This window comes from Mus caroli, chromosome 8 (assembly GCF_900094665.2).
Source record: "Mus caroli chromosome 8, CAROLI_EIJ_v1.1, whole genome shotgun sequence".
NCBI lineage: Eukaryota > Metazoa > Chordata > Mammalia > Rodentia > Muridae > Mus > Mus caroli.
In genome coordinates, this window is record NC_034577.1 from 7,943,885 (window position 1) to 7,967,097 (window position 23,213).

The following is a 23,213-nucleotide window of genomic DNA, read 5'->3' on the forward strand; positions in this document are numbered from 1 at the left end:
GCTGCCCTAGGCTCCCTCAGTATCACAAGTTATCTGCTACACGTTTCAAAGTCCATGCTAATCTTCTCATCTCACCGGCTCCCACGCCCACCCCACCCGTTTATTCTCCTTACTGTTCTTGCTAAGTGTTCTCTCTGCTTCTCTCACTATATCCTTCATCTCCTGCTGTTCTCCCCTCTCTAATAGCCCTGGCCATGTCCAGTCTAGTTCTTTCTCTCTCTGCTCTGGACTCTCACAGATGCCTCCGGCTGTTCGTTCTCTCTCTCTCTCTCTCTCTCTCTCTCTCTCTCGTATCTACAATAAAAACCCTTTGGTTAGCCATACCACAGAGAGGTCAAGACGCCAGTTTATACACTTAGGCCATCGGTTTGTGTCACTTTGTAGAAAACAACCCAGGCGGCTACTGTCATCACCCAGGCTTCATACAGGGTACAAGTGGAAGTATCAAAGGCAGGTCAAAAGCACTATCAAAGGCACAAGAGGCATGGGTATGAAAGAACTAAGTCAGGATGCTTTCCAGTTTGGGGGCGTAAGCTGTTGTAACCATGAGGTTGCCTATCTTACTACTGAGACGACAAAGACCTCGAGGAGCTGAGGCCAAAAAATGGTTTGAGAGATGCTAGGCCTTAGACCTAGCTGTGGGACGCACCAGGGCCAAAGACATCATGTAGTTGGGCAGCACAGCTACAGGCAGGCTGCCAAGGAAGCTGACCTCCAAGGGAATCGTGAACCATAAAGTTCACGGATAGAACGCTATAGAATAAAAAAGAAATAGGACCCTAAACCGCCAAGGTTCTTCAGTGAGTAAGCTACCACAACGCTTAACCTGGGGCCAGGCCGGACTGGGTGTCTCGCTGGTCAAGCGGAGTAAGCGGAGGGTAATTGATGGACGCTGACCCTGGGGGTGGGACGAACCCGCAGTACGCTTCCGGCGGTGCAGGAAGCTGGCGGGCAGAGCCCAAAAGACCAATGGCGGTGGCCCGGTGTCCGCGCGGGGGCACCTGGGAACCCGGAAGTGCGCTGGACCGCCATGGGAGTCCGCTGTGTGGCAATCCGCGCCTGCGGGGGAGGTAAGATCGATCCCGGCGTCCCGCGGATGGCCGTTCACGCGTGTGGGGCTGCGGCGGCCGTGGTGGCGCTGCTCTCCGCCGCGATCGCGCTCCAGTGGTCGCCGCTGCACGCAGGTACCGGCCGGGATCGCTTCTGCCTGGCGCTTGCGCGTCCCACGCCGGGAAGCCGGTAGGACCGGCCTGCGTGAGGACTAGGCTGCCCCGCTCCCGCGAGTTATTGGGAGCCTGTGCGGGAGATGCGGGCCGTTTCCTGAGCTGGATCGCGTCCACACACTGGCTCGACTTGCCACACCTACAGAAAGGCTTTTGAATAACCCTTTATTTAGAGACTGTTTTTTCTCTTGGTAATTGCCTTTCTTTGTGCGCACTGAGGTTTCATTACTAGATTGACTTGCTGAATGTCTGCCAAAGACCTGGTAGAGTTCTGGGCTTTAGACCTTACAACTGGCTGTGCTGGGCTGGAGAGATGGCTCAGCGGTTAAGAGCACTGACTCCTCTTCCAGAGGTCCTGAGTTCAATTTCCAGCAACCACAGGGTGGCCCACAACCATCTGTAATAGGGTCCGATGCACTCTTCTGGTGTGTGTCTGAGGACAGACAGCTACAATGTACTTGTATAAATAAAATAAATAAATCTAAAAAGAAAAGAAAACGGTGCTTAGAGTGAATCACACTTAATATAAGGACTGCTGTCGTATGCTCCGGCTTAGACTTCACATTAACTTAAAGCCCTTGGCGCACAGAAGCCATGGTTGTCTTCCTCAGCCACGGTTTCTTTACGCCAACAAAATGCAGACAGGCTCGACCTGCTTTTCCAGACTCTGGATAGTCTTGGCGACAAAGTCAATAGTATTTACATTTTAAGTACTCTCTTAATTCTTCAGGGGACAAATCCACCAGGAGTGGCAGTAAGCCAACTAAAACTTGATCCAGTGTAAAGTGTCGGAAAATCTAGTCGACTTTCCTCCAGCCTTTTACTAACCGAGCTCTCTGTCTTGGTACAAAGTGCCTGGCTCGTCAGTGTATTCAGGGTATCCCAATGGCATCCTATTGTGGAACAGATTCATCGTCATGGGACAGAGCAACATATTGTTGAGTGTCAGCAAAGCAGGAAAATGTGTGTTAGTCTCGGGTGTTAATCTTAGCATTCTCTCCCTGTGGGGTGCAGACTTTTGGTTTGCTGTCTGTTGCTATGTTAATCACCCTGACCAAAAGCAACCTGTGGGGAAAAGGTTTATTTCAACTTGTATTTCCAGGTCTCAGCCATCTTTAAGGGAAGTCAGGCAGGAACTGAAGCAGAGACCATGGTGTAGCTCTGTTTCTTCTGTCACCCAATGCCACCTGCTCAGGAGTGGCACTGCTTCCTGTCAGGTCCCACATCAATCAAAATCCAAGACAGCCCTCCACAGACATACCACAGGGTGTGTTAACTTAGTGATATTAATTGGGAAGTTTGCCTGTTACAAGAATGTTAGGCCACGGACAAGTTAAAATAAGTAAATATTAAATATTAAACTCCCTAAAATACCCCTTGTCTTAGAACATTCCATCCTCACAACTGAAGTGTTCTCGAAGTGTAGGAGTGGTCTGTGGTAGATGCACCTGTTTCAAAGAACTGGGGCGGAGTCAGGTGAGGGTGGCAGTGCTGGTTGTAGGTTTGGATTTTATTTGGGATAACTTCATGACAGTTTTTTTTTTAATTCCTCCCAAATGATTTTAGAGACCATGTGAGAGAGATTTTTGCTCTTTTGGTTAGTCAGGTGAATCACTGGTTAAAGAACAAGTTATTTGGCCCTCAGCTAGCAGCATTTTGGTAACATGGTGTAATGGAACACATTGAATTCACATCTTGGTTAGCACTGAGTCAGAAAGCACAGCCAGGAGATAAAGATTGGAGACAGGTCCGAAGGACGCAGCTGCAGTTATTCCCAGAGCAGTCCCCTCCCTGCATACAACTGGGAAGATTCCACTTGGGGGAGGGGGTTTTCCTGTTCCTAGATCGAATGTGTTCTAAGGGTTGGCACATCCTAGTTTAAGCTGTACTTTTCTAAGCATGCTCAGTTTTAGGGTATTCAAGAAGGAAGGGGATGCTACATGTTTCTGGGCTCCTTAGTGAAAAGTGAGAGGGTCCAAGCTCAGAGGCTGAAGATGATAGAAGCAAACCCTTCTTGCTGTGCTCAGTTTGGGGTCAGAATGGAAACATGGCAAACATAAATATTTCTAGGCATGCTTAATGAATCATTATTTTGGTTGTCCAAGTCATAATGACTTTGTGACCCTGGCTGTCTCTGCAAGTTTCTCCTGATTTTAGCTGAAACAGAAGGAACAACTCTAAAGGTCCAAAGATGGAGGAGTTTGCCCCAAAGGTGCGAGCTTCGCCTAGCAGCTCTGGAGCCTGTTTCCTCATCTGTACGAGGGTGGAGTTAGCTGTTAATGAGCAGTATGATCTTAAGCATTCGGCCAGACACATCTGTTTTCACCCACAAAGACTGAGACAGCATGCTTTTGCCCGGAGTGATAGGAGGAGCTTGTAGGAGAGAGGGGTTTATAACAGGTGTGGGCAGGTCTCAGATGGGTGAGCAGATGCTGGGGGACGGGGGCGGGGGGAGGTGGAGGGCAGGAGTTTGCTCAGATGCCACTGCTCCTGGGACAGCCACAGACTGTCTTCCACTGCAGTGGACACTAAGTGTGTCCCGGGAGATCCCAGAGAGGGCTTGTGCTGTCAGGGCCTCTGGGGAAGACAGGCCAGGCTGGGAATGTAGGTGGCTTGTAAGGTGCTGAGGAGAGGAGGGGAATGAGCAGCTCAGTCTGGGTAGGAGGGAGCAGCAAGGACAGAAGGTAGCTCTCGATGACAGGCTCCTGGGACTGAGACTGGAAGCTTCCTTGTCAGGTCTGGTGGAGCCTTTCTTTGCTAGAGGTTCCCTCATGTTTTCCCATTGTGTGGGCTTTGGAGTTGATAAAAAGTGGTTGAGGTGGTGGTAAGCAGTGCCATCCTTACACTTGGGGCTGTGCATGTGCTTGGCGAGGTCAGGGAGATACTCCAGTCTGTAATGCACGTGCCACATAAGCATGAAGACTTGGATCCTATCTCCAACCCCTATGGAAAGTCAGGCATTGGTGTGATTGCTGTGAGCTGGCAATCCCAGTGCTGGGAGGAGACACTGGATCCATGGGACTCAGTGGCCAGCCAGTCGAGCATAAACAGCAAGACCCAGGTCCTAAGAAGAGACCCTGACTCAAAAAGTAAGGTGGACCTGAGTCCGTAAAGTAACTGCTGATAGGTGTGGTGACTGTGCTGCTGGAAAACACAGACAGGAGGGTCCTGGTACTTGCTGTGCATCCAATTTAGCCAAAACAAACAGCCCTGGGCTCAGTGAAGGACCCTGGCTCAAAAAGTGAGGTGGGGAGTGACGGAGGAAAATATCCAACGTTAACCTGATGCCTCCATACACACACAGGTTCACATGTGCACACTCATTACATCCCTCCATACACACACATATTCACATGTACACACTTATTGCATCCCTCCGTGCACACACATGTTCACATGTGCACCCTCATTACATCCCTCCATAGACACAGATTCACATGTGCACACTCCCCTCCTCTACACACACACAAAAGGAAAAATCAAGGTAGGTGACTCCTGAAGAACAGTTCCACGGTTGACCTTTGACCTTCATGTGCATATACCACTCACACCCCAGTGGAATATAGTGGAACACTTTATGGAGTAAAGTCAGGCTGCAAGAGTCTGAAGTGACTCTCCTCCAAGGAGCCGAAGGCACTTTGTCCTGAGTGGATGCTTCAATTGGGAAAATAGTGTTTACGTTTTCAGGGGTCCGTAAGTACTGTGTAGATAGTACATACAGACACGTGCTTTATGATTCTAGAGAATATATGCTTTGGGTTCTTTCCCTGCAGCTGAGCTGTTGTAAATACTCAGACAAAGCACACATCCGCAGGAAGCATTTCAAGAAAAGCCAATTAAAATGGAGGTAATTAAACAGAACTCAGCGCCGTGCGATGGCTCCACAGTGCCACCTTGAACCTGATTTAGGATGTGCTATGTTAGATGGTTTCCAGTTATTATTTAATTAGTATCTGAGTATGGAAAAGCAGTTGGGGATAACAGGATGGCTGTCAGGCTTCTGACTGACTGGAAGGTTGCGAACGGGAGCTTGTATTTCCAGGGAAGATTGGCATTGAAATGAAAGAGAATGTGTTCAATGATCCATATTTTTAGGTTGATAAAACTTTGTGGAAGATGAAGTCAGTTCCCCCACCCCACCCCACACATCACAGAAGGCTTGGTGGGGTTGTGTACGCACACACACACACACACACTGTCTGGCACATCACAGAAAGCTTGGTGGGGTTGTGTACGCACGCACACACACACACACTGTCTGCCACATCACAGAAGGCTTGGTGGGGTTGTGTACGCACACACACACACACACACACACACACACTGTCTGGCACATCACAGAAGGCTTGGTGGGGTTGTGTACGCACACACACACACACACACACACTGTCTGGCACATCACAGAAGGCTTGGTGGACAGTGAGCTGCTATTAACCTGTCAGTCCTGACCATCATCACTTCCCCAAGGACTAAGAGAGAAACTTGTAGTAAACTCGAGAGTTGATACAGTCAGCAGCTTTGGGAAGCATGTTAGATGGTCTCTAATGCCTTCATTTCCCTGTTTTGCAGTTTTACAGAGAGCACTGTCTCTCCATACAGCACATGCGACAAAGGACATGGAGAACCTTTTTCAGCTGGTGAGAAACATTGTGCCTGCTCTGACGTCGTCGAAGAAGCACAAGGGGCAAGATGGAAGGATAGGCATAGTCGGGGGCTGTCAAGAGTGAGTGCTGTCTGTGAGACCGTGTGTAGAAAGGCCCTTCCCTCCTGCCTGTCAGTCTACATCTGCCTTCCTCTGTGCACATACCTTTCCCCATCCTTCTTTCTGTCCATCTGTCCGTCCACCCATGTGCAGTGATGGTTTCCAAATGCAGTCTGATAGGATGCCATGTTCTTCTCACTGATTACTGTCTGATCAAGGTGAAGGCTGAGGGGCCCAGATGGCTCGTCGGTCGGCCGCTTTCTAAGGTTTCTGAGTCGTGTATGGTGCTCTGTAGTATGTTTTGTTGAGACCCATTTTATCTTCTCTCTTTTTATACTTTTTCTGTACTTCTCTCTCTCTCTCTCTCTCTCTTTTTACTATGTAAGGATCTGTCACCTGTCCTTGTCTGTGAGTCCTTCTGCCTCTGGCCCCAGGTCTTCCCTGGTTCCTGTTTGAGAGCCTGCAAACCTGGACTCCCCCTGTCTCATCCTCCCAGATGCTGGGATTACTGGTGTGCCCTGGCTGACCTTGCTACTCACTGTGTTTTTGTTTTTGTTTGTTTGTTTCTTGTTTCTTGTTTTTTTTGAGACAGGGTTTCTCTGTGTAGCCCGGGCTGTCCTGGAACTCACTCTGCAGACCAGGCTGGCATCGAACTCAGAAATCCGCCTGTCTCTGCCTCCCAAATGCTGGGATTAAAGGTGTGAGCCACCACGCCCAGTGCTACTCACTGTTTGCCTCACCCTATGCTTCCTTTTCCCGAGCCTCCAAGCCTCACAGGCTGGGAAGCAGCTGTTGAGAGCTTTGGTGACAGAGCCACCATGTGGTTCCAGCCACAGGCTCTGCATTTCCTTCTGAGTTTTCGTTCATAATTGGATTCAGAATTTCCAGCTGGACTGTTAGTGGTAAAGTTAGTTGTGTATGCTGTGGGTTGTGTTTGTTCTGCTTCCCCTGTGCTTCATTGGCTGCAGGTGAGCCTCCCCTAGGGTTCCTGATACACTGTGGCAGTGGCTGGCCAGCTGTGGACTTCATGGGCAGCAGCTGTGGTAATCTGGAGCCCCACACCTTCTGTGCCCCAGTTTGTTTCCACTTTAAGTCCTGTCCCTCCATTTCGCCAGCATAGATCTCGGTGTGTGGTTTTTGGTATGGTCCATTAGTCACCTTTAACACTCCCCTTATCTGTTGGCATCTGTTACCACCTCAGCTGCCTTTCTACCCAGTGGCTTCTGTGTGCTGGAGGACTGTGAGCTCCTGTGGCCTGAGCCTTTCTCTGCCTTGCAGCGTCTTGTCATGAAGCAGGTCCCTGTGCAGAAGTGAGAGTGTGGGCGGGGCCTCTGTGGTCCTTTCTCTGGTGATTTGGGCACAGTTTTGTGACACTGCTGTGGAAGAGCAGGTCCCATGTGGAGAACAGCCTCGGGTTGTGGTGCTCAGCATCTGTCCCTGGCTTGTTTCACTGGGGGAAGAGGACATAACAGCAGCAATGAGCACGGTGACTCTGTATTTGAGCACCGTGCCCAAGATGCCTGCTGTGCTTAGAGATTGCCACATGCCATCAGAGCATCAGCAGGATGCTAGGAACCACACAGCAGGGTGCAGCAGTGGCTGGTGTGGCCAGTGGCCCTTCGTGGTTTCTGCTTGTGTCACTCAGGGAAGGCAGAGTGTCCCACTCCAAGGAGCTGGTGTCTGCTGACTGCCCTGATGGTAGTCATCTCCATCTTCTCCCTGACAAAAGCCCTTAGCCAGCTAGCTCTTCTCTGTGCTTGGTACGGCACCACAGTTACGCAAGCCAGGGTTGAGAATCGATCACAGTCGGCATGTGACACCTCTCTAATTCTGCTCATGTGTGGACATTTACCGAGTTATCTCCTCCGTGTTGAGTTTGTGTTTTGAGCTAGAGTTTCTCTCACTTGTTGATAACTCATATGTGTTGACATATAGTTCTTATCTGCTTGTATTGGTAACATATTACTGGCAAATGTGCTTGCTTCGCTGAGGTTCTGACCCTAGTGTCTCCATTTTAGGTACACAGGAGCACCATATTTTGCAGGAATCTCAGCCTTGAAAGTGGTAGGTTTACCTCAGAGTCTTTCACTGGGGTTTCTCTGGTTAAAATTTGGGTTGTTTAGGGGCTTGGGGAATTGGCTTTGCATGTAAGAACACATAAAACACAGGCAGGAGGGTCTGCGTTCACATCCTACCACCTACCAGAAACATGGCAACCCGAGTGCTGAGACAGGAGGAGCCTGGAGTTTACTGGCCACCAGCCCAGCTCCACGCTCAGTGAGAGACGCTGTCTCGGGAATACAGCAGAGAATGAGGAAGCAGCATACCTAATGCCTCTGGGTATACACACCTAAATGTGTATATATACCATACATGTCCAGAACACACCATCATACATAAGTGCACACCAATGTTACTGAATTTATATCACGAAACATTTGCTTTAGTTATCTATGAACAATTTACCGTGTGTGTGTGTGTGTGTGTGTGCGTGTGTGTGCCTGGTGAACATGGCCTTCTCTGAGTCCACCTCTCACTTCTCAGGGTGCAGATTTGACCCACGTGTTCTGTGCCAGGGAGGCTGCGCCAGTGATCAAGTCCTACAGCCCAGAGCTGATCGTCCACCCAGTCCTGTGAGTGCAGAACGGGTGTCTTTCCCTGCGGCAGCACTGCCACACTCCTGTGTCTGCTGGGCTTCGTGACACACACCTGTCACCCCAGCTCCGTAGGGCTCAGGCCAGAGGCTTGCAAGTTGGAGGCCAACTTGGACAACAACCCTATCTCGAAAGAAACGTCTAAAAGGTTTAGGATGTAGCTCATGAAGTGGAGGTTTGATCCCCAGCACCACAAACCAAAAGCAAGCCATAGTGAGTCACTGTTTCGCATCAGCATAAGATGGCAAGAAGGCTGGAGGAGAGACCGAGGGCTTGAGAGGCAGCGGATGCCCTGCTGTGTGTGGGGACTCTGTCTCAGCGTCATTTGGGGCCTGTGTGGGCAAGGTCACCTGAGGCACTTGCTCACAATACTTGGGCTCTGTAGGGTTTGGTGGGTGGCTCTGTGCAGAGCAGTGTGTGTCCCAGGGGCTCCTCAGAGCTTCATTGATGATGGGGCCCACGTCTCCCTGGGCAGTGCCACCAAGCACTGAGACGCACACACCTAAGGAAGCTCAGGGTCGTGTTCTTTTCTGTCCCACTTTAATCACAATAAAAATAAAGTGGCTCAGCAGTGAGCACGCTCTGCTCCTGCAGACAAGCCAGGGTCTATTCCAAGCATCCACACGGCAGCTCAGGGGCTCTGATGCCCTCTTCTGACCTCTACGGGTACTGGGTACATGTGTAGTGTACAGACATACATGCAGGGGAAAATATTTAATGAAGTAATGCAGGCTTAAAAAGCTAAAGCAAGAGTAAGCCCATCCATGCAGGAGATGCAAAGGCCAGACGCATCCTGGGGCAGGAAAGGGTGGGCCGGGGTCAGCCACTCAGCCAACAGTCTGCACGTGAGTCACTGGTGCTGGGCCAGCCCTGACCTCTTGTGGTATTCCGGAATATGAGTTTGTGGGATGTTCTCATGAGCGGTGGCCAGGGAAAGGTTCGGTACTAGTGTACACATTCACTGTACACCTACATTATTTTCACAATAAAAGGGTTTAGAGCTGAGATGTACGGCACTTCCCTACGTGTTCAGGGTCCTGGGTTCAGTCCCTAGTATACTCACAACGTGGTTTCAAGTAAACAACTTAAAGCCTAGAGAAAACCATTCTGCCTTTTTTTTTTGTTAGTGACAGTTCCAATGCTGTTGAGGAGGTGGAGAAATGGCTTCCTAGGCTGCATGCCCTTGTCGTGGGACCTGGCCTAGGTAGGGACGACCTTCTTCTCAACAATGTCAGGGTAAGTGGTGTCCTGCCAAGCACTCGCCCTCACACATAACAGTGAGGCGAGAGCATTCTTTGGTTCTTGAGGCCTAGTGCATGCTGTTGTTGGTCTTTGGAAAGCAGATGGAGTTGAGCTGAGGGGCAGAGGGAAGGGAGGCCACCAGGAAGTGGTATGGGGCTTACTGAACAGGGCAGAGCCGATGGGTCTCCTCACTCTGGAGGTCTCTAGTGAGCAGCTGCAGAAAGCGCAGGTTGCATGGCATTCCCTGCCTGGCTTCATGGAGGTCATTAAACCTGAGGTCTGGGCAGACTTGCAGCTGGTCTGTGTCTCTTCTAGTGTAAACCTGCTTGCCAGGGCTCCTGGTGGTCTCTGCATCTGTCAGTTTCATGAGAGGAACGGATTCTGTACAGTTGTGACTGGGCGGCATGTTGTTGCGTCTGGAGTTCATATTGCAGGGTGTCAGGTGTCTCTTCCTTCCCACATCAGTCATCACTCGGGTGGAATCCAGTGTCCTAAGTGACGGCTCCGGCACCGGCTCTCTCTGGCTCTCTCTGGCTCTCTCTGGCTCTCTGGCTCTGGCAGCGCCTGTACCTTCTCCAGTCTTAGGATCAGTCTCTTGATTTGCAGAAGAGGCTGGGGCTGTGGGAGCTGACCCTGTAGATCAGCAGTTCTCAACCTCCTACTGCTGCACCATTTACTACGGCTCCCCAGGACTGTTGCACCATTTAATACAGCTCCCCAGGACTGCTGCATTCACAATAAGCTCGTTCACAAGCTGGTTTAGACCTAAGTTATCTGGAGTGCTCTCGCCACACCCTGTCTCTTCTGCAGCTTACTCTGTGGGTCCTAGAGGCACTTAACCTGGGGTAGGCATGTATCTCTCACTTCTAAATAACTTTTAATAGCTATCTCAGAGCCGTGTACTTACTGTTAGGCTGTGTCTTTGAGTGGTGTTTTATGTTCACACACACACCTTCACAGAGCTCTGCTCCTGGGAGCCGTGGCTCATCCTTCTGAGAGAAGCATGGCTCACTGTGGCAAGCCTTTCCAGTGTCTTAAGTGTTAGCTGGGCTGCTACTCTGCTGTATCGGGAAAAACTAGAAGAGACCCTGGTGTCACGTTGCCAAAGACCATGAAATCAGAAATGGACCTAAGATCTGAATTGCAGCACCCTGTGGGTTAACAGTAAAGCCAGAGTCACAGCAAACCAGGCAGATCTTTGTTAAGGAAGGAAATGGGCTTCTCTGAGGCTCATGGGCCCGGACCTTGTTTAGGAGTCTTTTGAACTTGGGCCATTGCCGGACATAATGTATGCTTCTTACCCAGGCACATTTCTCAGTGTGCTGGGAGTTTTATGTCAACTTGACACCACAAGCTAGAGTCATCAGAAAGGAGGGGGCTTGAATTGAGAAAATGCCTCCATAAGATTGGCAGTAGGCAAGCCTGTGGAGCATTTTCCTGTAACCCAGAAGCACTGTCTGCTCTTTTGCCTCCTCATGCAGGGATGCAGTTGTGTGGGAGGCTCCTGTAGGCTTTACAGTAGGCAGGGAGACGCTCAGTGTCAGGGCTGAACCAGGCAGACTCAGATCAGCTCAATTCTGGTAACTGCTGCTGGGCCAAGACTTCTTAGAGCCTGTCTTAGTCAGGGTTTCTATTCCTGGACAAAACATCATGACCAAGAAGCAAGTTGGGGAGGAAAGGGTTTATTCACCTTATGCTTCCATACTGCTGTTCATCACCAAGGAAGTCAGGACTGGAACTCAAGCAGGTCAGGAAGCAGGAGCTGATGCAGAGGCCATGGAGGGATGTTCCTTACTGGCTTGCCTCCCCTGCCTTGCTCAGCCTGCTTTCTTATAGGACCCAAGACTGCCAGCCCAGTAGTAGACTACCAGGCCAGTGATGTCAGTGCCACACCAGAGATGGTCCCACCCACAAGGGGCCTCTCCCCTGTGATCACTAATTGAGAAAATGCCCCACAGCTGGATCTCATGGAGGCATTTCCCCAACTGAAGCTCCTTTCTCTGTGATAACTCCAGCCCGTGTCAAGTTGACACAAAACTAGCCAGTACAGACCTGAACCAGGCTTTAACCATTTAAGCACAGCACAATTCTGGAAAACAGAATTCAGATAAGTCAGTCCTGGTGCACAACAATTTAAGACATGCTTACACCGAGATTCTTGCAAAGTGCACCTGTCTCCTTACACAAGAATGGGTACTGTGGACTCAAAGATGGTGCCCAAGGTTTAAGGTCTATGGAGATTGAGGTAAACATAATGCCTGTGGTGTCAGCATGGTCTGTGTCCTGAGATAACACAGAAGTCACTTAGGCTGTTGTAATGCACAAGTGATGTCATAACGATGTGTTTCTGGCCTAGCAGCACTACTCAGGATCTAGGGGAAGGATCTGGGGTAAATAAAGCATAAATCCCAGGAGGGAGACATGGGCAGAGCCTGGCTCAGCAGGCAGCAAAGGGTCACCAGGTTGTAAACTCCATCATTCCCAGCATTCCACGAGGAGCAGCTGAGCACCTCGGTCCATCAGAGGTCGTAGGCTGTGTTTAACTTTTCCGGCTTCTCCAGCACTTCTGTCTGCACAAGGCCTTCTTGCCCTCCACACTGTTCAGCTTGTCTCTTGTCTACAGGGCATTTTGGAATCAACCAAGGCCAGGGACATCCCTGTGGTCATTGATGCGGTGAGTGTGGCCTCTCATCTCCCACAGTCTCACAGGGTCTGTGAGGCCCGCCGGTGAAGGTGCATCCTTGTTCTGCACAGGACGGCCTGTGGCTCGTTGCTCAGCAGCCAGCCCTCATCCACGGTTACCACAAGGCCATTCTCACCCCCAACCACGTGGAGTTCAGCAGACTCTGGGAAGCTGTGGTGAGTCCATGGGCCTCAGGGGAGAAGGGACAGAAGCCTCTTGCCCTGACCTGGGGTGAAGTGGGCTGAGAGCTGTGCCCGGCTCAGGCCATGGCCTGTGTCTGCAGGGAGACTGACTTGTAGATATTTGCCTGCTATCCACCTTGCATGTTTCCTGTGCCTCCTGTAGTTCCTGTGTGCATTCTATTGGATGAATGTGGTGTGGCAGGCTTGGGCCAGGGACTGCCTGCTGTGTTCACCGACCATGGCACTCACTGTGTGCTACAGTACGAGCCTGTGAGCCTGCAGCCTCTGCTCCATGGGGTGTGGGGACAGAATGAAATCACTGTGAACGAGACCATGAATCCTGACAGCAGCAGGCATCTCATAAGCCTGGGCTCTGTGTGTGTGTGTGTGTTGGGGGAGGGGGCACACATCATCCTTATCCAGACTGCGTTGTATAGTCCAGCCAGGATGAGAGAACAGCTCTAGAGTAAGTCTGGTACCGATCTCTTTGAGGGCTTGGTGCCAGTGATGTCCTGGCCACTCTCTACCCACCTTAGCCCGTAACCAGTGCCCAATTCCTGTGCCTATGAGCATCTGAGATTCTTGATGGACAGGATGGCTACTCGCTCACCTTGCCACCAGTGAGCCCCGTGTGTCCCGGAGGACTTGATTTTCTGTGGTTGTTGTCTTGTGTTATAGCTCAGTAGTCCTATGGACAGCAATGATCTCAGGGGCTCCACACTGAAGCTCAGCCAGGCCCTGGGGAACATCACAGTGGTCCAGAAAGGAGAACAGGACCTGATCTCCAATGGCCAGCAGGGTGAGTGAGGACTCTGCATGTCACTCAGGCCGTGGTGGTGTGAGTCTGGAAACCTCTCCTCCGTTCACATGGTGATGATATACATGGACTTGACAGCCACAACTTTCAAGTCCTTCTGTGTTCACTCCTAAAGGTTTACTCTGGGCTGTGGTGACCACAGGACATGTTCTAGGCTAGCAGGTATTGTCATGCTTTCACTCATGCATATGTGTGAAACACACACACACACACACACACAAACACACCCTTTTTTTTTTTTTAATATTTATTTATTATTATATCTAAGTACACTGTAGCTGTGTTTAGATGCACCAGAAGAGGGTGTTTCATTACGGATGGTTGTGAGCCACCATGTGGTTGCTGGGACTTGAACTCAGGACCTTTGGAAGAGCAGTCGGTGCTCTTAACCACTGAGCCATCTCTCCAGCCCCACAAACACACCCTTAATCATTGCCCTCATGAAGCAGAGGCAAGCAGATCTCTGTGTGAGCCCAGTCTGGTCTACATAGTGAGTTCTAGGACAACCAGAACTACATGACAACCAGAACTACATAGAGGGATCCTGTCTTCTAAGAACAAACAAACAAAAACAAGCAAGCAAACAAACAAAGAAACCCATATTTTTGGAAGCAGGTTTGAGCCAGAGATTCTGCATAGTCCTAGGTTACTACCCCAGCCTGTCACCTCTCTCTCACCCAGGCACCCACATAATAAAATCACACATAACAACAGTCATTGGGTCTTTTGCTGTGTTTTGTCTTTGGCTTTTTTTTTTTTTTCTCGAGACAGGGTTTCTCTGTATAGCCCCGGCTGTCCTGGAACTCACATTGTAGACCAGGCTGGCCTGGAACTCAGAAATTCACCTGCCTCTGCCTCCAAGTGCTAGGATTAAAGGTGTGTGCCACCACCACCCGGCTGCTGTGTTTTGTCTTAACTGGGAAGTGAAGGAACTCTCAGAGCTGACATGGACTGGGAATGCCAGCTGCCTTCCCCAGGAGCTTAAGGGGGCACTCAGCCAGGAGCAGAGTGGGCGCAGGGAGGGGTGTGCCTGTTCCTAGTGACCCTGCTGCCCTGCACTCACTCTCAGAGACCGCCAGGCCTGTCATCATGCTATTCAGTGTAATAAATAGCTGTTAGCAAGATGTAGTTGTTGACAGAGACCTGAAATTAGATTTCTTAGAAGCCCAAGGGATAGGCTCAGCAGATATGAACATTAAGAGCACTTTCAGTGGTTCAGAGTTCAATTCCCAGCAACTTCATGGTGGCTTACAACCATCTGTAATGAGACCCAATACCCTTTACTGGTGTGTCTGAAGACAGCAACACTGTGCTCATATAAATGAAATAAATCTTTAAAAAATCCAAAACCCCAAGCTAGGTACAGTGGTCATGCATATGAACTATGAATATCCGCCCTGAGCTGGGACGGGATGCACAGAATGTCCTCAGGGCGCCCAGACTCCAGCAGTGAGGCTCTCCTGATCCCAGCACATTCAGATGTGGCACCAGGTTCTCAAGACATTTCCCAAGGAAACATTTTCATGTGCACAGGCAGATAGTGGTTGTCGGGGGTGTCCATGTGGGGTGCTGAGGGATGCTGCTGTGGGCACTTTGGAGGCCTGTTGTGAGATGGCATGTTGTGGGATGGCATTTGGGCTGCTTGTCTCAGGGGCTCAAGCTCCATAGGCTGTGAGGTATAGTTCCTCCTTGGAACAAGCAGGGAGGGGCAGCTCGCTCATGGTTTGTGCTCTTTGTAGTGCTTGTGTGTAACCAAGAAGGCAGCAGTCGCAGGTGTGGCGGGCAAGGCGACCTCCTGTCAGGCTCCCTGGGTGTCATGGTACACTGGGCACTCCGTGCTGGACCAGAGAAAACAAATGGGTATGGCACACCTTTGTCTGTCCTGCTTTGATACTATTCATGTGTTGGATCTCTTTAATATCCCTGGTGAACTACCAGTGGTCCATGGGAGACGTCTGAAGCCAAGGCTCCCTGCCCACAGGAGCTTCCACACATACCCGCCAGACCCAAAATAAACCAGTTGAGGGTGTGGCATTGGTGCTAATCCAAGCAGCATGGTTGATTGACACCATTGTGGGGGAGTTCAACAGGGGCTTCTATCAACTGAGGGTAGAGAGTATGCAAGCTAGAGGAATGGCCCTCCTGAACACTCGTCCTCACAGCTGTGAGTCTGTGGGACAGCAGGATGCTAAGCTCACAGGCAGCCCCACACCTCTGACCTGTCCTATGGACCATTATAGCCACACATGCTAGGTATGAGATGTGCAGCTCCCGGGACCTCACAGGATACACTGGTGCAGACAGGGTATCTCAGGTGGCCTTGACCTTCACTCACATATGCAGGGCAGTGGTGCAGAGGCCGTTCTAGTTTGTCCTGTGGCCCAAAATGGAGTGTGCATTCTGCCACCTTCCAAGAAAACCAGTGAGCACCATTAAAGCCTGCACCACCAGCAGGTACCACACACCTAGAGAAACCCTCTATTGGGTTCCAACCCATCTGCAGGAATGGGACCCAGGGCCTCCTAGTGCTTCTTAGGCCTACTCTGCCACGGCGTCTTATCCCAGGCTCGGTGAGGATGTTCGGGGCGTGCCAGTGTGCAGCTGCAGAAAAGTGGCCTCTCAGAAGCCTCAGCTGGCTTGAGGTTGCTATTTGGGAGCTGAAGGTAGAAATGGGGCGAAAACCAAGAGCCCAGGGCCCTTACTGTGGCCTACAGCGAGAAAGCCTTTGATTGTGCTCTTATCTTACAGCTCCAGCCCACTCCTGGTGGCTGCCTGGGGCGCCTGCACACTCACAAGGGAGTGTAACCGTCAGGCCTTCCAGAAGTACGGGCGCTCTACAACCACTACTGACATGATCACAGAGGTAGGAACTGCCTTCAGCAGGCTCTTCACGACCTGAACCTGTGCAGACTGGAGTGACACAGACGGAATCCTCCACTTGCCTAGCCTTGGGCTCAGCAGCACTTGGAACAGAGGCTTTACGACCTAACCATCTATTCTCACTAATGTAGAGTTGAGATGTCAACCCCGACACTAATCTGGTCTTTCAAGGGTTTCTTGGCTTCTCAGAAATAGCTGAAAAGAAAATGAGAATAAAATTCCCAGCAGCCCAACTGGATCTGGGCTTGCTCTGAGACAGGAAATTTGGAGTTTGTGGTTGTTCTCTGCTTCTCGTGCCTTTTCATTACTAGTCACCCCTCACACAGGGTTCCATGCTTCCAATACTAGACAGTCAACCCTCACAGGGCTCCAGTCTTCTGTTACTACACAGTCGCCCCTCACAGGGCTCCAGTCTTCTGTTACTACACAGTCGCCCCTCACAGGGCTCCAGTCTTCATGTGGCTGGGGAGTGCAGGGTTTGGTTTTTAACTAAGGCTCACGGGGCATTCTTGGGCCCTATAGTTTTCTGTTGAGTGACTGAGTGCTAACTTAGTGAAGTAGTTCAGAACAGACAGTGGCCATGCAGAGCAGATCTGTTAGAGGCCTGTGGGGAGGGCAGGAAACCTGGGTGCCACTGGCATTTGAGTGTGGCAGGGAGTGCCCAGATTCTGCAGGTCTACTGTGTTCACTGCTGCGCACTATGGCCCTCGCTCTGCCTGCTGAGCCTCCCTCCAGAGAGTGGCCTGCCAGCTGCATGCCTAGTTAGTGGGGGTCTGCTCTCTGGCTCCCCTTGTCTAAGGGCCAGCTAACCATGTCCAGGAATGTCTCCTGAACAGACATGAATTTACTGAAGGGAATGTTGCAAATGTGGCCATCAGTGGTACACAGTTAATCTTCCAGGCTGTTCCAAATACACACCAGCGGGCAGCATAGGCTCACTTTACTATTGGCTAAACAGCCACAATTGGCACTTTAATATAAAGTTTTCATCACAAAAGAGCAGAAGGCCAGGGTCTGGCAGTGCATGGGATGCAGCCACCTCATCCTCGGTCCCCAGGTTTCTGGTGTCTTGTCCTTGGATCCAGCAGTTCCCATGTGGAGGTCGCACTGCCTCTGTCCTGAAGGAGAAGGCTTTGGGTAGGCATCACATCCTCTTATTCGAGGTGATGGGTTACAAAGCAAAGGCAGTGGAGGCAGAGGGGGCAGAGGGATGCCGAGGAGGGGGGATAACACTGCCTGACAGGCCAGCTCCTCACCCATGAGGGTTGAGTTTTGCAATTCTTCCTGCTTACACACCTTCCCCTCCCGGCCTCCACATCTGCCTCGAGTGAGTCTCTCAGAAACCGATGACTAGCTGCTGTCTGCCCCTTCTCTGTCTCCTGTGACAATGCTCTGCCTGGATTTGCAGTATCGCTCACCTTAACATTGATGCCATGGGTGACGAGGTCCTGTCGGAGTGTGTCACATGCCTCCAGCAAGGGCTGCCTTTCCTGGAGCTGCCGTTTCCGAGCCTCCCCAGCAGCCCCGGGTGTGTCCAGTGCATACTGGCGGACCTTCAGCCTGAATCGCACGAGTTCATCCACCACACAGCGCAATGTTACTGTGCTGCTGTCCCCTGAAACACACTGAGCCACATGCTGAGGGATGAGTCTGCCCAGCCCAGCAAGGCAGGACCCCGGTACAGCCTGGGGGACCCCAAGCGACTAGGTTCTGGGAAGTCTTTATCAGTGTTCCTGATGCTAGCCCTTTCTGGAGAATATGCGGGGGAGGTTAGGTTACTGGCAAGATCAGCTCGGCAAGACTTCATGCCTTGACTGGCCCACGTTAAGCCGGTAAAACCCACTTTGACCCATGTCCCACTGGACCTCAGCAACAGTTATACGGTGTAACAAGTGTCAACAGAATCCTGTCATCTCCTGCTAGATAATCTAGCAGCCTGAGCCTTAAGCATAAATGAAGCCAAGCCAGTGTCAATGTCAAGTGTCCCGCACTGTGTGCCTCTGTGTGTGTGTGTGTGTGTGTGTGTGTGTGTGTGTGTGTGTATACTGAGATTGAGCAGTCTGGCTGGCTATATAAACACTGGCTAAGGGGACAAAATGGCAGTCCCCTGTTAAAGCAGAAAGCACCTTTTTCTGGAAGCCAGCCGGAGACCCTGGGAGAGGCTACCAAATTCAGAAGCCTTGGCAGGGCTGTCACTGCTGTGGGGTGATGCTCTAGCCGACCATGACAGAGGTACAGCCTGGCTACAGGAAGGTCAATGGCTGAGCCATTGCTATGTCCTTTTGGGTCAGCCTAAAGCTGTCAGGTATGGCAGAGTGAAGTGAGAAGCAAAGGGACCCTAAAGGGGACACAGTGCCAGAGAATGCCAGCAGAATGGAGTTGAGTGCACAGAGGAGGGGCCACCCAGAGAGAAGAGCTGCCCTGTGCAGCTCCTGGGTAAATATGCTGGGGCTGGGACTGAATGGATAGTGACTCTGGGCCACTGGACCCTATCAGTATCCAGATAGGTGCAGTAGCTAATGTAGATACAGTCATGTGCTCTAAGTGCACACACCCCTCACCTCTGTACACGGAGAGACCTGCATGGACACTAACCCTGAAACTGCAGTGACATCCAGAGGACTGGGACACACCTAGGGACCATGGCCAGCCGCATGGATGCTATAAGCCATGCACTTAACTGAACTGGAATAGACCAGGAAACTTGTCTGCTCTGCTGTGGATCAGGCAGCCAAGGCATCTCCCTCTGAGGGAGGGGAGGGCTGTGGGAGGACCTGGCAGGCTTGCCCTTTCTATTTGGTACAACTGAACATCACAAGAAGGGACAGGGAACTCAAGTGTCCTAAGCACAGCCAGAGTCTGGCCCTAGCATCCCTGCCAAAAACATAGAGCCAATACCACACAGCCAGACAGGATGGGAGCCCCTCCCCCACACACATAAGCATGGCTCAGGGGCGGGGGTGTCCTTGCAGGCACCTTTCTGTACTATGGAGCAGAACGCTGGTTCCAATGCCGCTGTGAGCCAGTCAGTGCTGGAGCTCAGCTAACAGCTACTGTGCTCCTCCAGTAAGTCAGGAATTAGGCGCCCTTCAGGGAACATTTTCCCGAGGAGGGTGTGCAACATGTAGGCAGTTTCTGGGGAAAGCATTTGACAGAAATGGATGTACCTGTTGATTTGCCAGAGAAATCCCAACAGTCTCGAAAAACTGCTCAACGTAGGAAATGATGGCCCCAAACACAGTGGGACTCCTTGGGCCACTAGCTTCCTGCAAGAGCATTGAAGTGAGGTTAGAGCATTTCTGCTTCAGCTTCTGTGGGCTCCCGCACAGCCAGGCTCCCTGGCAAACCCTACACTAGAGTGCAGACATCATGCTGGTGATGTGCCTCAGCGTGGCTGTATTTGCACACCTGGGTCCTGTGGGTCAAGCATGGCCACGGGGACAGTGCATGGGGCACGGTGATGGGACAGTGATGATGGGAGCTGCGGGTCTCAAAAGGTCTGCTGGGCCTCAGTCACTGACATAGACCCACGTGAGCCAAGCCTCATCCTGCAGTGGCAGGTGCCAATCTGTCCCTGTTCTGTAATCAGCTTGTGCCTGCCTTCTCCGCAGAAGTGACAAGTGGTGTAGGATTCACAGGGGGTGATGCCTGGGAGTCAAGGGGAGGCTGCAGCTGGCAGCTGCCATTCAAGAACTCTAGAACCACTCACAGCCAGCTTCCCCAAGTATGGCTGCGTTGACCTGGTTGCCTTCAGGACATATAATGTCAACCTGAACAAGCTGGGACCGAATGGTCAACCCCTCGGTGACCATGTAGGGGACTCAGAAGAAAGGTACCATGGTCTATCTGGTACCTTGTGTGGAAATGGAGCCCTGGTCAGGAGACACTGCCCGCCTGTGGTGCTGACGAGTGTCAAGTCTGGGAATCTACTCAAGCATCCAAAACCTCATGGCCATCTGGAGCCATTCACCACAATGGTGCATTAGCCAAGAAAGGGCCCAGGACTAGAGCCCTGTGTCACCACAGGAAAGGTCTCCTATGATCTGTATGGCCACCAAAGTGCTGCCATTATAGGGGGCTCCTGTGGTAGCACCCTGGAAAGCCTTGAGACCAGAGGGCCCAGGCTGAACCCAGGGTTGGTGACTTCCTGACCCTGAGGTACAGGAGTATAAGTCCTGGGGAGAGGAGGTGGTGCCTCCAACCTGGGAGCTCTGGGAGCACTGGGAGCACTGGGAGCTCTGGGAGCACTGGGAGCACTGGGAGCACTGGGAGCACTAGGAGCACTGAGAGCAGAGCAGAGCAGAGCAGAGCAGACAGGGACGAGGGCTTCCCGTGGTGCTCACTGAGAGCCAGAGCTGGGTCCCCCTGCAGCTGCTTCAGCAGGACACCAGAGGCAGCTGAGTCCAGGTCTCAACAGACAACTTCTCATTGTTTGGGGCTGTTTTCCCTTTGGAGAGGGAATGCAGTGGATCCTGGAGACTGAACTCAGGCAAACACTTCACACTGAGCTACCGACCCAACCCAACTTCCCGTTTCAACAAACCCCAACCCCTCCACACGCTGCCGAGCCACCAGGAAGGTTGCTCAACTCTCATGGGGGCAGCCATGCGACAGAGCCATCTGCGCCCAAGCCGATTCACCTGCTGCCTGCATTCATGTGTTTACTACGGAATGGAGGGATCTAAACGCGCAGGCTGAGCTTGTGAATTCCCATACGAGGGAGCTTTGCGAGGAGTCTCGGTGATTGATGGGGTCAGTGCCCGTTCCTTAGGACAAGCCCTGCCCTGACATCCGCAGCACCCCTCAAGTTACCTTGGAGACTGCCCTGAGCTGTCTGTTTGCATGGTGCACAAGGTCCAGGATGGTGTTCACTGCCCTCGGTGTGTCAAAGTCATTGGCTAGAGCAGCCTTCACCGCCTTCTTGGTGCTAGTCAGCCTGGAGTGGGATATGGGAGTCACCTGTGATGATAAGGCAGGCAAAGGGCTCTCTGGTGCCCCAGCCTGGCCTGGCACCAGCCCTGGATACACAAATATCCTTTCCTAAGAAGTAAAAATATTTCAACTCAGGGACCTTCCCTAGGTTGTGTTTATGGTTTTGTAACAAAATCCTAGTTACCACCCTAGCCAAATAAAAAAATTGTTGAGTGAAGGGAACCTGCCCACTTGTTGGATACATAGTATCTACTCGGGTGATTTTGTAATAGTCAACTACTGAAGGGACGCCCCTCCCTCCTGGAACAAGAAGGAAACGTGCCCAGCTCTAGGTGACCAGAGTCTGTGCAGGACTCAGGACCAGAGGGGAGTGGGGCTGACTAGATGCCAGCTCCTGGGGGCTGCATGGACCCGCCTCACTCGGGCTCCTGCTGACCTCTGCATCCCGGCCACCTGTCCCCCGAGCGACGGTGAGTCCGTGTGACTGCTTACCTCTCCCATAGCACATCCTCCTCAACAGGGCCACAGGTCAGCTGCCCCTTTACGTAGGCTCGTGCATCCTCCACAAAAGAGGCCAGCCCCAGCAGGAGGCCCTTGGCTTCCACCAGGGTACTGTCACTGTATTCAATGGCTGCCAAGGAAGAGATGGCCCTGAGGAAGTGCCTGTGTACCCGAAGCACAGCACCTGAGACCCAGCAGCAACCAGTGCTGTGGCCAAAGGGCTGCCTGGGCATACCGGCTCTGCTGTCCTAGAACCTCCCGAGCAACATTTGTTTCAGTGACATGTACATAGATGGGAAGACATGACTGTGGACTCTGGGAAGAGCAGCCTCGCCTGGGCACCAAGACTGGGTCGATTCCCTGTGAAGCTTCCTCCAGTATCATGTCCCCAGTCAGCCCCCGGGGAATGAAGCAACCACACTGCCTGGATAGGCTTACCCCAGGCTGGCATGCTGCCAACCCCTGGCACACGGGAGCCACTCACCTGACCTATAGTTGGTACGCAAGCAGAAAAGCCGGAAGACGTCAGGGGAGAAGGTCTGCAGGAAGTCCTAGAAAGGGGAGACAGGCGGCTGTCAGTCAGGATCATCGCGCTGGCTGCAGTGATGCAGGGGTTGTACATACAGTGTGACGTGGAGGGTGCTCACCCAAGCCTTGCTGTGCCCCACACCCTCACAGCTGGTTTCCCAGACGCTTTTCCAGCATCCTTCACATGGTCATCTTCATACTTGTGGGGAGGGCTGGGGGGATATCCGACACCTCTGCGCACCAGGCCCTACCTGACATGGACAGGAGAGGGGCACTGTGACTGACTGACAGGGACAATGTGCACAGTGGAAAAGAGAAGCCATGTTTGCACCAGGCCCCACTGGACAGGAAGAGAGCACAACAGCTCACAGTCAAGGCTAGAACAGGCTGACATCAGCTCAGGTTCAGACTGAGATCAGGAGTGAGGGCTCTGCCCACCCCGCGTCATAGCGCTGTGTCCTGAATAGTGAGGATGCTCTAAGTTTGTGACCCTCAGCAGCCACCTCTCTGCAGCAGATTACTCGTGAAATTATTTATCTGACCTGAAAGCCTCTTCCTTGAAGACCAGCTCTTGTGAGACCAGAAGGTGCTACGCAGGCTTCCAAGGCAGGGAAGCCAGCTGTGATGCCTGTGGGCCACAAGAGCTCCAAGGATGTGATAATGCCACCCATACCTTGGTGGTATCTAACAACTTGCCTTAACTGGACTTAGGCCTACCGGCTACTAGAAACTAGCCAACTACCTATGGCTGGTGAAGTCATAGATTTTGGAGATGAACCTACAGCCACCACTGTATTAAACCAGCACAATTCCTAACTACATCCTAAATATTTATCCTTATGCCCACAGACAAATGTAGTTCTCACCCC

General features: G+C 51.7%; 2 protein-coding genes across 8 annotated transcripts in view; one reads left to right on the plus strand and one right to left on the minus strand.

Annotated features, from left to right (window-relative positions):
- Positions 1 to 955: 955 nt before the first annotated feature.
- On the plus strand, positions 956 to 16,646 carry Naxd (NAD(P)HX dehydratase). 5 transcript variants are annotated; one of them, XM_021169858.1, is made up of 10 exons: positions 956 to 1,070; positions 5,793 to 5,946; positions 7,944 to 7,989; positions 8,470 to 8,558; positions 9,707 to 9,815; positions 12,445 to 12,495; positions 12,576 to 12,680; positions 13,365 to 13,485; positions 15,243 to 15,363; positions 16,252 to 16,646. In XM_021169858.1, exons 1-10 carry the CDS (start codon positions 1,031 to 1,033, stop codon positions 16,400 to 16,402), a joined length of 987 nt encoding a protein of 328 aa, XP_021025517.1. In that variant the 5' UTR covers positions 956 to 1,030; the 3' UTR covers positions 16,403 to 16,646. The 5 variants fall into 5 exon arrangements, with proteins under 5 accessions (XP_021025517.1, XP_021025520.1, XP_021025518.1 ...); XM_021169859.2 differs by having other exon boundaries at positions 992 to 1,070; positions 5,793 to 5,860; XM_021169857.2 differs by having other exon boundaries at positions 1,016 to 1,184.
- A 660-nt stretch (positions 16,647 to 17,306) lies between these two features.
- Cars2 (cysteinyl-tRNA synthetase 2, mitochondrial) overlaps positions 17,307 to 23,213 on the minus strand; it is a 43,814-nt gene continuing 37,907 nt past the window's right edge. For all 3 annotated transcript variants that reach the window (XM_029480565.1, XM_021169842.1, XM_021169841.1), the window contains exons 10-15: positions 22,301 to 22,367; positions 21,808 to 21,946; positions 21,196 to 21,319; positions 19,551 to 19,649; positions 17,802 to 18,008; positions 17,307 to 17,501 (exon numbers count right to left, since the gene is read on the minus strand). In XM_029480565.1, the coding sequence (XP_029336425.1) occupies positions 17,424 to 17,501; positions 17,802 to 18,008; positions 19,551 to 19,649; positions 21,196 to 21,319; positions 21,808 to 21,946; positions 22,301 to 22,367 (714 nt within the window). In that variant the 3' untranslated portion in view covers positions 17,307 to 17,423. The remainder of the gene's footprint in view (positions 17,502 to 17,801; positions 18,009 to 19,550; positions 19,650 to 21,195; positions 21,320 to 21,807; positions 21,947 to 22,300; positions 22,368 to 23,213) is intronic.

Excerpts from the sequence above, each read along its gene's own strand:
- Naxd (XM_021169857.2), top strand. The coding sequence starts at position 1,031 with ATGGGAGTCCGCTGTGTGGCAATCCGCGCCTGCGGGGGAGGTAAGATC. Across the intron at positions 5,947-7,943 it reads ATAGTCGGGGGCTGTCAAGA|GTACACAGGAGCACCATATT; the intron begins GTGAGTGCTGTC and ends TCTCCATTTTAG. Across the intron at positions 12,496-12,575 it reads TCCCTGTGGTCATTGATGCG|GACGGCCTGTGGCTCGTTGC; the intron begins GTGAGTGTGGCC and ends TGTTCTGCACAG.